We start from the raw sequence: 14,666 nt of genomic DNA on the forward strand, positions 1-14,666 counted from the left end.
TAGGGTCTTCTGGAACAAAGTGCCTAGGATCAAGGTTTATCTTGAACTTAAGGTGGAAAATGACCAGCTCAACCTCTCCAGTCCTGTTGGAGAAGGGTTCTCATTCATATCCAGGGATGCTGGATTGAAAAAAAGGAATAAATAATTTGATGGTTATTGTTTCATTAAGCATTTTCAGTAATTGGGGGCAGGGAAGTTGTTACAGTCCCACAACCTCACTGAGCCTTCTTCTGACCATGGAGCTGGAGGAAAACTGTCCATTCTTGCTGTTGATCTAGTGTTTTTCAAAGTTTTGTGACGACTGTTAAAGATTCAGCTTCAGATTCTCTTTGTAGCCTGTCTCTGATGGCATTACCTCCGAGACAAGAAACTTGTGTTAAGAAGCCAGTAAAGGCAGTAACAGGCCACTTACCAGGCACACAAGTGTGCATGCTGGGAGGTGCTGGCAGCTGTAATGAATTACATAAGAGGAAAGATGGCAGCCACAAACCCAGTGGGCCACTATCCACAAAGCTGCAGGGTACTGCTATAGCTCTTACCTTCAGAAGCCTCAAATGGCCTGCCCCCTTGAGACTCTAAGCCCCTGAGTGCAAGAAAGCATAGCTGTCTCCACACTTGTGTCTCCTATATAGGTGCTCAATCATGCAGCCACATAGCACACAGCACACCGCATGCTGAGGCCAGGCTGTCACTCTCTGGCAAAACACTGGCTACAAGTCTGCATCCCAAATAGATCAATCTACTCACATTTATCAAGGGCCTGCCAACTCAAGACTAAGGGCTGGAGACAGACCACAGCCAAGGGCTTTTCCTATATTATCTCTAATCTTCATTATACCTCTGAAGATAAGGGCTGGAAAACAGGATCAGGTAAGTTAACACCTTGCTAGTGTTAGTGGGGACCAGATTTGAACCCCAGTCAGTCTGACTCAAGCTTTACACCATGTGACATTTCCCTTCAAGATTCATGACACCTTAGGGAGCTCATAATCTCACCATGAGGAGCAGAAAAACATAAAAACTAGGTAAGAAATAAAGAACAATCCTATACAACAATAAAAATGTCACAAGGCCAAACATGACCAATTGCCAAGGTCATGGTGCAAACCACAAGTGATACTAGCATTCAGAAGGCAGGAAAGGACATTCGGCCTTAGAGTCAGAAAAGAAAATGTAGGTTTGCCTCAAGGAAAATATTCAAGACAGTAAACTCTTTCTGATTAATGGTTTTCCCTGAGACTTTCAAGCATAAAATGGTTGTTGGTAAGAATGTAACACTTACCTGTATGGAAAGCAAGGCCCCAAATCAGACTATGTGTGATAATTATGTCCCGAAGCTACTTAATACCACGGATTGTGAATTTACCAGGTGTCAGGCCCTGTTCTAAGCTCTTTACATGCATTAACTCCTCTGATCCTTACAACAACCCTGTGAGGCAGGTACTAAGATCTGGCCCACTTACATCACGAGGAAACGAAGGCACAGCGGCCCAATCATCTGCCTCCAGCTTTGGCCAGCCAGGGTGCAGAAGTGTGACATGAACCAGGCATCTGGCTCCAGAATTTTTGCACAGTGAGGCTATGTTGGCTCCCATGAAATTGAATCTAACAACGTCATCCCAGACAAAAAGCCTCTCAAACAAATCAATCTCCAGCCTAGAAAGAAAACTCAGCCTAGAAAGAAAATGCTCTAAAGGAATTTTGCCACAATTCTCTCACCTGGTACCATCTCCTCATCATGTGGGAGTGAAACAGCACAGAGAAAAAGGAGGATTATGATTTTACTGAGCTCTCCACCTCTTTACAAAACCAATGCTGTTCACTCAGACACTCCCACCAGGAGAGAACCTATTTTCATCCAACTTTCACAAGTGGGTGGACAACAAAGCCCACTGATTAATAAGTAAACACAAAGCAATTAAGTGTACTTCATTTTCAGCTCAAAATCAAAATGTGCTGTCCACACTAATCTCAAACCCAGTGTTTCCCTTTTCAGACACTTAACCAAAGAAACTAGGATGACAGAGATTAATTTTGTGCAATATAATAACAGAGTGGCTAAAAACAAACAAGAAGGCAGAAAGAGGCTGCTGAGCCCTGGGACTTCCAGGCCTCCTTCTGATTTCATCCAACAGGACACCACTCAGCTAAGGTTTTCCAGGCCTCTAGGAACATAAGTGGGAGAGGAGACACAACGGGAAGGACCCTTTCTTTTCTTTTTTTTTTTTTTCAGTAGGCTCCACACCCAGCGTGGAGTGCCATGTGGGGTTCAAACTCAAGTTCCTTGGATCAAGAGTAGCATGCTCAACTGACTGAGCCACCCAGGGCCTCCAGGGGAGAGCCTTTTTAATCAGTAGTTATAGAAGGTCTATTATGGTTGATTTGTAAAACGCTCAGACAGGAACTTCCCGGTCTGCATCAACAGAGGTAACAGGCCTTTTACTCACTGTTCCCTAAAAGGAGGCAAGTCATGCTCCTAAGATACATACACAAGGCCCTCTGAGATGTGGTCCCTGAAGGCTTCCCCAGCTACAGTACTTCCTATAAGCATGAATAAACACTACCCTGCAGGCCAGCCATTGCTCCATTCTATCACTGCTTATACAACCCTCTGACCCTATTTGCTAGAGAGCGTGATTCCAAAACCTGCCACGGTTTCTATGACCACTAATATAACAATGACCCAATCCACACTCACCATCATTTGCTGAGGCCTGCCCTGTGCAAAATGCTATGCCAGGTGCCATAAATGATAAAGGGACACAACAGGCTCTGGCTGCAGGGAGCTTCTAATCTAGGGATGTGGAGATTAGATCCGAATAAACTAAGCACAAGAAAGTACAGATATGGTCCTGAGGAAAATCAGAGAGAGGAGGGACTGAATTTGGTTGACAGAATCAAGAATGGTTCATGGAGAAAATGGGATAAAACACTGGCGTAGAAAAATAGATGGGCTTCCAATGAGCAGTGAGTACATGTGAGAGGATATTCAGGGAGAGGAACAGCAAAGGAACACAGGGATGCAGCCAGGTACTCAGCCATGGGGTCATAAGCACTGTGTGAGGGGAAGGCAGAGAAAGGACTTTGGTGAGTCATGCAAAGAAGGGGTCTAAGGGGTCCTACACACTGGTAAGGAGTCCCTGCAGCCTTCACAGCTGCCCGTCCCAGGGAAGGAGGGCATGAGGTCGCAGGCACAGCTATGTTCTTACCTTTTCTGAATGAGTCCAGGCTGAACATTTCTGGCCAGGAGGGAAAGCTGGAATCCTAAGAAGGAGGGCCAAGAGGCAATGGTTACTATTCTCAGTCCAGGACCCCACAGAGAAGATTTCAAATACACAAAAAGCATGGTCCAGAAGGTGAGACAAATGAAACTCTTCACTACTGAGCACCAACTGCTGCTCCTGGCCTTAAGGATGGAAGGGCCATCTCCACTCTAGAGTAATTACATGGCTCTGTTTCTTTATCACTGAGAGCTTTCTTCTTTTCTCCGTCCTAAACTCCCTAAACCCTGCTAAACAGAACGAGATGCATTTCATCCTGAGAGACGTATTTCCACCTCATCACAGCACTTTGCAGTTTTCCTGGGACTTCTGGGAAGAAAGGAAATTCTATATGGACCCCTTTTCTCATCTGGCACCAGCGAATGGGACTGACTGCCTTATGGACAAAGTAGTTTACTGAACTTTCACAAAACCCAGTCAAGACCCTAGGGATGGGACCTGATGGCAGTATCAAAAAGTAAGTGGACTGTGATTCAAAGTAAAAAGCCTTTTGTGGCAGAGTCTATTATACAACAAATATTAAGTTAAAATTCAACTGTTGGTGGGATGCCTGGGTGGCTCAGCAGTTGGGTGCCTGCCTTCAGCTCAGGTCGTGATCCCGGGATCCGAAATCGAGTTCCACATCGGGATCCCTGTGAAGAGCCTGCTTCTCCCTCTGCCTATGTCTCTGCCTCTCTCTCAGTCTGTGTCTCTCATGAATAAATAAATAAATCTTTTAAAAAAAATTCAACTGTTGGGCAAAAATTTTGGTACATTTTATTCATTTAACTGAGGAGTATACTTAGAGCCTTAAAACATACACAGAGAGAGAGAGAGAGAGAGAGAGAGAGAGAAGTAACACCTCTGGTTTAATGATTTTTGTTTCAAAAACACTCAAACTCACTTATAGATGTTTTTAATAATGTAGTACTCCTGGGTTGGTGCAGTAAACTTACGTGGCCTCAGTTTAAAAACATCTACACAATGTTTTAGCAAACCAGCATAATGTCCAACATTACAAGGAGTCTAATAGGGCCTACACTCCTGCTTCTGACTGCTTTCCCATCTCATTCTCAAATCACGGGGAGATGGGGGTGGAGGGCTGACCTGGGGCCGAATCTTTCAGGTCCATAGCAGGTCTGCCCTGATGGCCTCCTCTCCCCCAGGGATGCCGGAAATTTCAGCCGATAGGATATGGTAGCTCAGAGAGAAAACTTCAATACAATATCAACAACGACACAATTCACTTTAAGAAGTTACATTCTATAGACTCCTTCTATCCAAATTAGAAGAAAAAGGTTATAATTTGAGATCCTAATTTTAAAGAAAATCTGATTATAAAATCTAAAACATCTAAGCAATTATTGAGTCACAACATTTTCTTGCTAAGAAAGAGTAAATTAATTTGCTTATAAACAGACTGTTAGTTCTGCTTTTAAAAAGTCCCTGGCCAGGGGCACCTGGATGGCTCAGTGGTTGAGCACCTGCCTTTGGCTCAGATCGTGATTCCGGGGTCCTGGGATCAAGTCCCACATCAGGCTCCCTATGGGGAGTCTGCTTCTCCCTCTCCCTATGTCTCTGCCTCTCTTTGTGTTGTCTCTCATGAATAAATAAATAAAATCTTTATTAAAAAAAATAAAGTCCTGAACCCCAAAGCCACATGACACTATCTTTTCCTATATCAATCTAAAAAAATCTGTATGATATTCAAGATAGGATGTTTTAAAGATATCTTACTGAGTTCCAGAACATTTCAGAAACTGAAAAAAAATGTGCGTTCCTTGAAATATAATTATGTTGGAAACTTTTATGATTCAGAGTTTCTCTCAAATAATTCAAAGATAAGTAAAATAATATTATGTCAAGAGTTCTTGCATAATGAAACACCACTTAACTCCAGGTAGAGTCACTATGGGATGATTCAAGGACAGAGAAATTCCATAATGGCTAATTAAAAATGATAGCCTTCTTCTAAGACAGTCACAAATGGATTTAATATGTGCCTTTGCTTTACAGTGTGGCTGTATGTGAGATCTGCCACTGCTTTGTGTGCATGGCTAAGTCAACTTACCTTACACGAGCAGTGACAGTCTCAGATTTTGTAGGCTTTTGAACTGAAGCTGAATTCTCTCCTTGCAATTCCTCATCACGAGGCTGGGCCTCCTCCTAGAAAATACAAGACTGGGTCACTATCGGTCACCATAGTGATGAACCTCATACGAAAAATAAAGTTGCTGCAGACCACTGAAATCCATTTACTGACTCTAACAACAAGGACAAGTTTTGTTAATGGCATGAAACCCACACTGGACACACTGGCCTCACTTCAGGACCTGCCATGACAGACAGATTCACAACCCATCAAATTGTGAGCTGCCCTACATCAGCACCTGTAAGATATCAAGAAAGAGGTGTCATGGTGAAAAGGGGCTTGTAGTCCTGAAAGCATTTTCTCCAAGCCCAGAGCAAAACCTGCTTCCAGTTCTGAATTCTAATCCCATAACGACTCTAATATGACCCTACCTAAGATAGATTAAAAAAAAAAAAAAAAAAACCTCTTCCAGGTTAGGAAAATAATGATTACTGAATACCATTTTCAGAGTTCACAAAGTACTTCCACAGACTTTAGAGCAGTTAATCTTTGCAACTTCCCAGTTAGGTAGAAATTATCTTTCCCAGAGAAGGAAATTGAGGCAGATTTTCCCAAAGAAAGTTATGTAAGTTGCCCAAGATCCCATAGCTGCCTCAGGGCAGAATGGAAATCTACAGTTAAGTACTGGACTCCAAAGCTTTCCATGCTTACACTACACTATTTTTCTTATTTCTATGGTACTGTCCTGTTGCCTAGATGTCCCATGGTTCATTCCTGGAAATAATATTTTATAGTGACATAAAGGTTGAAAGTGGCAAGAAGGGTCCAATTGATAAACTTTGGACCATGGCTACAGAAGTTAAAACATTTGGAGAATAATATTCTTTGGAGCTAAAAGGACAACCTACATAGTTTTTAAAAAAAAAAAAATTCAGCAAAGGATGTATTTCTTGCATCTTAAACAGCTCTACAAATAAAGGGCATTATCATAAACTCTATCAGGAAAAAGAGAACTCCCTCCTGGAAACTCCAACATTCCAAGATTTAAGTGTAAATAGTAAGATATAGTCAAGACCCACAATGACAGTGGCTTTACAGCCTTTAAAGAACTGCAAGGGAAACCATCAGACAATGTCTCCTTTCCCTCTGGCCAGTAAGTTGCAACCAAAAACAGTTTTGAGAGTCTGCACCTGGCCATCTGCAGTCCACCTGCTACAGTCTATGGCAAGACCCTGTGGATTGGGGTTGCAAAGTGGGACAATCTCTGCCTTACAACATCACAATTAAGGTGACCAACGTTGCTACACAAGGAGTAGCTAGACAGCATCCTGACGCCATACTCCAGGCTTGGGGGTTCTGAGGACCCCTGGGACTCCAGTTCACTGCAAACAAAGGACCCAACATGCATTAGGTCTTCCCCTGCGAAATGGGGCAAGTCACCACCAGCAAACAAAGAACACCTCACCCCTTGGCCTCCCTCAGTGACAAGGTCGGTGCAAAACGGGGCAAACCAAAGGAGCCAGAATGCACCAGGCCTCCCTTTGGACGAACGGTCCAGGCGGCACGGGGGACAGACAAAGGTCCCGGGGCACTCCAGGAGCTTCCTCCAGGCCCTGCCTCGGGGAACCGAGCATCCCCGGAGGCGGAGGCGTCGTTGCGCCAATGAAGCGGCCTCTCCCGCGGTCCCCGCGGAGCCCCTAGCTACCAGGCCCGCCCCAGCGGACCGGCCTGGCCCCCGCCCCCGCCCAGGCTCCATGGCAACGGCAGGCCGAGGCCTGGCTGCCCACGGCTCGGCCCGGCCGGCTTCGCGGGCAGGCCTAGGATGCCCGGCCTGCTCCTCGGGCCCGCCCGCTTCTCCGCCCCACTCTCCGCCAAGCCGGCGGTCGGACCCGGGCCTCTCCTCGCGCCGACCACCCCCGGCCGCGGCAAGCTCCTCAAGGGGACACGAAAGGGGAGAATAAAAAGCCCAATTCACCTGTTGTTACAGATGTGAAACAAGCCTCGGTGCACCGCGCATGAGCCGCGGGCCCCCCCAACCACGGCCGGACTACAACTCCCACCAGCGGCGGCGCGGCCCCTTCCGGGTCCCGTGGCGGAAGTCCCGCCGGCCGCCCCGGCACTCCCCGCCCCGCCTCCCGCGGCCACCCCGCGTCTCAGCGGGTCTCCAGCGGGTCCCCCCACTCGGGGCTCGCAGTGGCCCCCCAGGGCTCACGCCTCCGGGCGGCCAACCCGCGGCGAGACCCCGGCGCCGAGCCCAATGGGGGGCGGCCGCGGCGGGCGCAGGCGGGACTTCCGGCGGAGCCGCCGAGGGGGTGGGCGCGCGGGCTGCTGTGGGGCCGCTGAGGGAGCTGGTCTGGGCGGCCGGGCCCCACACGGCGCCCCCCTCGCAGCGCCTCAGCATCCGGCAGTGTGAGAGCGGGAGGGCCCTCGCGTGCGTCCGCTGCGCCCCCGCCCCGCGGCCCCACAGCTGCCTCGGGCAGGGCTGAGCCTGGAACGAAATCCTGCTCGGGCTCCGGACCTCCACCCGCCTTCCCCGCCACAGCCCGTTGCCACGCCTCTCCTCTCCGTCTCCCCTCCGATCTTCTGTTTCTTTAGGGAGGTGAGAATTTCTGCCTCAGGACAGTGTTAGGAGGAGACCAGCGCGAGGGCACGCTGTAAACCGTACACCGCTGGGGAAAGGACAAGGTGGCACTGGCTGGTCCGGGCGCCGCTGGGCGGGTCTGCAGGTCTCGCCCCCGCCCCTTGGGCTCCGGTTCCTGTCACGTACATACCGCGGTCCTCTAGACGGGGCTCCCGTGGGAGTTCAGTGGATTCCAACTTCAGAAAGAGCGAACTCAGTTGGGGCTGCTCTGAGGCTCGGTCAAGACGTTACGGCTGGAATGACCCAGAATATGCTTTTAAGATGTGACCTTTCGGGATATATGAAGAATTAGTGCCATAACCCGTTTTTTTGTCCAAGCAATTAAATGCTACAAGTAGTTTTTTTCTTTCTTTTTTTTTTTTCTTTCTTTACATTGGACAGCAGGGTGGGGGAGGTGAGTGTGAAGCATCATCCACTCGTTCAAAGAATTACTACCTTTTCTGAGCAGGGCATGGTGCCATCCTATATGGTGTGTGGGGAATGATCCCTGAACAGGTATCTTGAGTTGAGCCGTATAGCAATTGTTATAAGCAGGTTTTGAGGCTACAATAGCCTGCCCTCAAGGAGTTTAGGGCCTGGTAGACAATATAAAAATATGGTGTGAGGCAAGAAGAAAGTGATAAATGCTGGAGAGGAAGTATATAGCGTTAGAGGGTTGAAAGAAAGGAATATAGTTACTCGATGGCAAAATCGAGGAGAAGGAACCACAGAAGAAAGACAGCCAGTGGAACAAAAGACAAATTCTAAGAGTATGCAGTAGCTCAGTGTGACCAGAGGATTGGATATGTGTACGGGCTTTAGAGGCCATGGAACAAAAAAAGTATAGCTGGGAATGCTATGCTGAGGGATGTTGACTTTATTTGTATGCAGTTACTCTTTGTAAGACATTATTGTTGCACTCCTAAGTAGGAAAGTAAAATAACTAGCGGATTTTAGGAAGGTTATTCTAAAAGTGTGAGGGTAAAATTGGCTGGAAAAAGAGAAGCTAAGGTACAAATGAAATGAGAGGTACTGAGGGATTCAACTGTGCTCAGGAGTGGAAAAGGTTATGACAGGGTGATTGTAGAGTGCCAGGCTGATCCTGCAGGTGACAGGATGTGCTGGGGACTGGAAGGATTGTGCACTGTTAACCATTATTAAGGGACAGAACGGTTGGAGAAGATGATGGATTCTGCTTCATACAGATTATGTTTCAAATGCTGCTGGGTGGGGGGATGCCTGGGTGGCTCAGTCGGGTAAGTGCCTGCCTTTGACCCCAGGTTCATGATCCCAGAGTCCTGGGATTGAGCCTCTCCTGTGGGGCTCCCACAGGTCAGCTGGGAGTCTGCTTCTCCCTCTCCCTCTGCTCCTCCTTCCACTTGGGCTCTCACTCTCTCAAATAAATAAAAAGACCTTTTTTTTTTTTTCTTTTAAATGAAATGCTGTTGGTAATGTTAAGTGATGAACATGTGGTCCCTCCTGCAAAAGATGTCCTGATAGAATGGGAAGAGCATGTAAACAAGTCTTAAAACCTAGGGGAAGCAATGCAAGAGAGGCACAAGTGGAGCCTTCTAAGTGCTTTTCCTTGCTATAGATTTTCTGTTTAGTTTTCTTTCTGAGGGACCTTTCCTTTTTCTTGATCCTTGAACTATTGTTAATGAATGGTTATATCTGGTGAAGTTGGTAAAGTGATCCAGTTTGTAATAAGATGAGTTACAGTGAGTATCTTTTCCCTCTCCCATATATTTCCCCTCTTACTTCCTGTTCATTTTCTTATCACTACCTTATTTTCCTGGATCCAATCCCTAGACTTCTTTCTCTGCTAACATCTCTATCTAGAAACTCCTCTACTTCTTCAGACTATTTAAGGTCCTACTTTGAGCTTCTATAGCAGTTTATTCTCCCCCATGTGGTAGCATTCAGGGCATATTTTGATGTGTCTTCCCTAACTAGGTTGCCAGCCTCTTGGAGTCAAATTTGGGTCCCAATGCCATGTAAGTGCTCCAAGGAGTGTTTGGATATGGCTTACCTCCATCAGATTCTTGTCCTGTGGATTCATGCTACTTAGGTTACTTTTCTTCTGTTTCTTAAGGTTGAAATGTTGGTAGAACCAATTTTATTTTATATATTGAAGTAGAGCTTGTTACCAAAGCCATCCAGCCACAGAAAATAGGATGGAAGAAGAACATAATTTTTTTTAAGATTTTATTTATTCATTCATGAGAGACACAGAGAGGCAGAGACACAGGCAGAGGGAGAAGCAGGCTCCATGCAGGGAGCCTGATGTGGGACTCAATCCTGGAACTCTAGGATCACGTCCTGGGCCAAAGGCAAATGTTCAACTACTGCCACCCAGGTGTCCGAAGAAGAACATAATTTTTGTCATGGGATCTACAGCCATAAGAAGTGGGATGGAGGACCTCTCTTAAACCTCTAAGCTACCATTTCTATGTGCCTGCAGGAGATTCTGTGTTGCTAACCCCACAGTATTTCTTGGATTCCTTTAAACCTGCCCACACTCTCTGTCAATAGTCTCATTTGTAAACCCTCTTCAATTGGCTAGTTTGAGTGGCATTTTCCCCCCTTATGTTTACCACCCCAGACTAAGGTGATTTTGTGGTACTTCAAAGTAGATTTTCAAAAAAAGTCTAAAAACTCCCTTTCTGTGTTAGGTCAAAGCAGACCACTTGGCAAAATATACTGTAGAGTTAGAAGATCCTTAATTCAGAACAAAGTCAAACCAGATGACTTTTCTGGCCATTTCAATTCTGAAAGTTTAGAACTCTAGACAGAATTCCACTTACAAAAAAAAAAAAAAAGAATTCCACTTACAGTGAACTGATGCTTATTATTCCGATCTCATGGAAATAGGAAAATTCCATGAGCTCCGGTTTTTATTAAGGTGGGGAATTAATTTACTTAATAATATGATTAATTTTTTAACATCCATAATGCAATAGAAAATGGGTATGGGGCATGAATGGGAAGTGAGCAAAAAATGCATTGCATATGGCCATTGGTTTGAGAAAGTTCAACCTTGTTTTTTTTAACATATTATCTTTTATTGTGGCAAAATACACATAACATAAAATACGACATTTTAACCACTTTATACATTTCAGTGATCTTTGGTACATGTACATGTTATGCAACCATCACTATTATCTAGTTCCAGAACATTTTCATTACCCCAAAAGGAAGTCCCATATGTACCCATTAAGCAGTCACTACCCATCCTCCTTCCCCCGGCCTCCCCAACAAAAGCTCCTGGCAACCACTAATCTGCTTTCTGTTTCCATGGTTTTTCTTTTTCCAGATATTTCATATAAATGAAATCATATAACATATGGCCATTTATATCTGGCTTTTTTTCAGCTAGCATAATGTTTTCAAGATTTTTCTATTTTGGGGATCCCTGGGTGGTTCAGCGGTTTAGGTCCTGCCTTCAGCCCAGGGCATGATCCTGGAGTCCCGGGATCGAGTCCCACATCATGCTCCCTCCATGGAGCCTGCTTCTCCCTCTGCCTGTGTCTCTGTCTCTGTCTCTCTCTCTGTGTCTCTCATGAATAAGTAAATAAAATATTAAAAAAAAAGATTTATCTATTTTGTGGCATATGTCAGTACTTTTTTTCTTTTTCTTTTCTTTTTTTTTAAATTTATTTATTCATGAGAGACATAGAGAGAGAGGCAGAGACATAGGCAGAGGGAGAAACAGGCTCCCTGCAGGGAACCCGATGTGGGACTCAGTCCCAGGACCCCAGGATCATGCCCTGAGCCAAAGGCAGATGCTCAATCACTGAGCCACTCAACTGTCCCTCTTTTTATTTTTTTTAACCTTTTAAAAATTTTATTTATTTATTCATGAGAGACAGAGAGAGGCAGAAACATAGGCAGAGAGAGAAGCAGGCTTCATGCAGGGAGCCTGACGTGAGACTCGATCCTGGGACTCTAAGATCATGCCCTGGGCCGAAGGAAGATACTCAACTGCTGATTTACCCAGGCGTCCCTTTTTAAAAATTTTTTAAAGTAATCTCTACATCCAGCATGGGGTTTGAACTCACAACTCCGAAATCAAAAATTGCACACTGCACCAACTGAGCCCACCAGGCCAGGCCCCCAGTACTTCATTTCTTTTTATGGTTAAATAATATTCCATTTTGTTTGTCCAGTCTTATGCTGCTGGGCATTTGGATTGTTTCCACCTTTTCGCTATTGGGAATAGCACTACTGTGAACATTGGTGTACATGTTTTTGTTTGAATACCCCCTTTTTTTAAAAAAGATTTTATTTATTTATTCATGAGAGACACACACAGGCAGAAACATAGAGGGAGAAGCAGGCTCCCGGAGGGGAGCCCGATGTGGGACTCAATCGCAGGACCCCGGGGATCAGGACCTGAGCCAAGGGCAGATGCTCAACCACTGAGTCACCCAGGTGCCCCATATTTCTTTTGGGTACAAACCTAAGAGTAGAATTGCAACTTTGTTTTATATATATATATATTTGTTTGTTTGAGAGGGAGAGAGAGCACAAGCAGGAGGAGGGACAAAGGGAGAGGGAGAAAGAGAATCTCAAGCAGACTATGGGCTGAGCATGGAGTCCGACACAGGACTTGATCTCATGATCCTGAGCCAAAATCAACAGTCAGATGCCCAACTGACCAAGCCCCCCCAGGTACCCTGCAACTTTGCTTATTTTTAAAAGTCAGATAAAACTATGAAACCCAGTTACCATTCTTCCTTCAAGCATTTGTAAGATTTGTTTTCTCTCTTCATCTGGGTCTTTGCTCAGATGTTATCTCAGAGATAGCTTCCCAGGCCATATAGTGTATTTATTTGTGTTAGCCTTACTTATCACTTATTTCTCCCCTAGAATAAAGGTCTTGAGGGCAGGGACTTAATTCTTTGTCACCACTGTCTCCTTAACACCTTGCACAGTGTCTGGAACTGTTCAGAAGCAGGTGCTGGGTAAATGCTGAATGGACACTTCCACCTGGGAGACAAGCACTCATACCCTATTGCAGGAACTGTAAATTGGTAGTACTTATTTAGAGGGTGGTTTGAGCAGCATCAGATTTGAAATGTTCATGCCCTTTGACTCCTTTCAGTTGTAGGAATTTATCTAGCCATACCTCCATATATGTGAGAAAATTCAGTGCTGTATTATTTGTAATAGTTAAAAAAATACCTACTATCCCTTATTAAGAAGTTGGTTGAATTAAATAGAATCTATCTGTATTAGCCTCCCACTGTCATAATAAAATACCACAGTCTGGGAGGCTTAAACAGCAGAAATTTACTTTCTCCTAGTTTTGGAAGCTAGAAGTCCAAGATCAAGGTGACTTCAGAGTTGCTTTCTGCTGAGGCCTTTATTCCTGGCGTACAGATGGTTGCCTTCTTGCTGTGCCCTTACATCGCCTTTCCTCTGTGCTTATATGGAGAGAGGTCTGTGGTATCTGTTCCCTTTTTAAGGGCATTAGTCCTATCAGATTAGAGTCCAATTCTTATGACCTCATTTAACCTTAATTACCCCCTTCCAGATCATATCTGAATACAGTCACATTGGGGTCTAGGGATTCGACATATGAATTTGGAGGGGTCACAAATCAGTCCGTAATAACATCAATTTTTTTATGATAGTCACAGAGAGAGAGAGAGAGTCAGAGACACAGGCAGAGGGAGAAGCAGGCTCCATGCACCGGGAGCCTGATGTGGGATTTGATCCCAGGTCTCCAGGATCGCGCCCTGGGCCAAAGGCAGGCGCTAAACCGCTGCGCCACCCAGGGATCCCCATAATAACATCAATTAAATGAAGTCCTAGGCAGCAATTTATTTATTTATTTATTTATTTATTTATTTATTTATTTAGGATTTTATTTATCTATTCATGAGAGACAGAGAGAGAGGCAGAGACATAGGCAGAAAGAGAAGCAGGCTCCCCGAGAGGAGCCAGATGCAGGATGCAATCCTAGACCCCAGGATCACTCCCCAAGCAAAGGCAGACACTCAACCACTAAGCCACCCAGGCATCCCCCACGTAGCAATTTATTTTTTTTTTTCCACGTAGCAATTTAAAAGAATGAGTTAGATCTAGTGTGCAAACAATGAAAAATAGCCAAGAAATGTTGAGTTAAAAGAGGCATGTTTAAAAAAAAGACATGTTTTATTATTGTATATTTATGAACCAACTGTGTTTTTAATTTTTGTTTATTGTTAAAGATTTTATTTATTTATTTGACAGAGAATGAGAGGGAGAGAGCGCACAAGCAGGGGAGCAACAGGGAGAGGGAAAGGGAGAAGCACTGTCTCCATGGAATAGAGATCCCAACCCAGGGCTGAATCCCAGGAGCTGAAAGCCGATGCCTGACTGAGCCATCCAGGCACCCCCCCCAACTGTGTTGTGTTTTTTTTTTTTTAAAGACCATGTGGGGATCCCTGGGTGGCGCAGCAGTTTGGCGCCTGCCTTTGGCCCAGGGCGCGATCCTGGAGACCTGGGATCAAATCCCACATCGGGCTCCCGGTGCATGGAGCCTGCTTCTCCCTCTGCCTGTGTCTCTGCCTGTGTCTCTGCCTCTCTCTCTCTCTCTCTCTCTCTCTGTGACTATCATAAATAAATAAATTAAAAAAAAATAAAGACCATGTGTTTGTATATATGTCTATGTAAGCATAGAACATTTCTGGAAGAATATATCAGA

The 14,666-nt window shown here is 45.2% G+C and overlaps 1 protein-coding gene across 6 annotated transcripts in view; it reads right to left on the bottom strand.

The window, feature by feature from the left end:
• DHX30 (DExH-box helicase 30) overlaps positions 1–7,481 on the bottom strand; it is a 29,404-nt gene extending 21,923 nt beyond the window's left edge. For 3 of the 6 annotated variants that reach the window (XM_072786409.1, XM_072786407.1, XM_072786410.1), the window contains exons 1-3: positions 7,328–7,481; positions 5,332–5,426; positions 3,210–3,264 (exon numbers count right to left, since the gene is read on the bottom strand). In XM_072786409.1, the coding sequence (XP_072642510.1) occupies positions 3,210–3,237 (28 nt within the window). In that variant the 5' untranslated portion in view covers positions 3,238–3,264; positions 5,332–5,426; positions 7,328–7,481. Of the gene's footprint in view, positions 1–3,209; positions 3,265–4,367; positions 4,475–5,331; positions 5,427–6,817; positions 7,208–7,327 lie in introns of those variants that run through there. The other 3 variants (XM_072786406.1, XM_072786404.1, XM_072786408.1) reach the window with 3 other exon arrangements.
• Positions 7,482–14,666: the final 7,185 nt, after the last annotated feature.

This window comes from Canis lupus, chromosome 19, assembly GCF_048164855.1.
Source record: "Canis lupus baileyi chromosome 19, mCanLup2.hap1, whole genome shotgun sequence".
Lineage (NCBI taxonomy): Eukaryota > Metazoa > Chordata > Mammalia > Carnivora > Canidae > Canis > Canis lupus.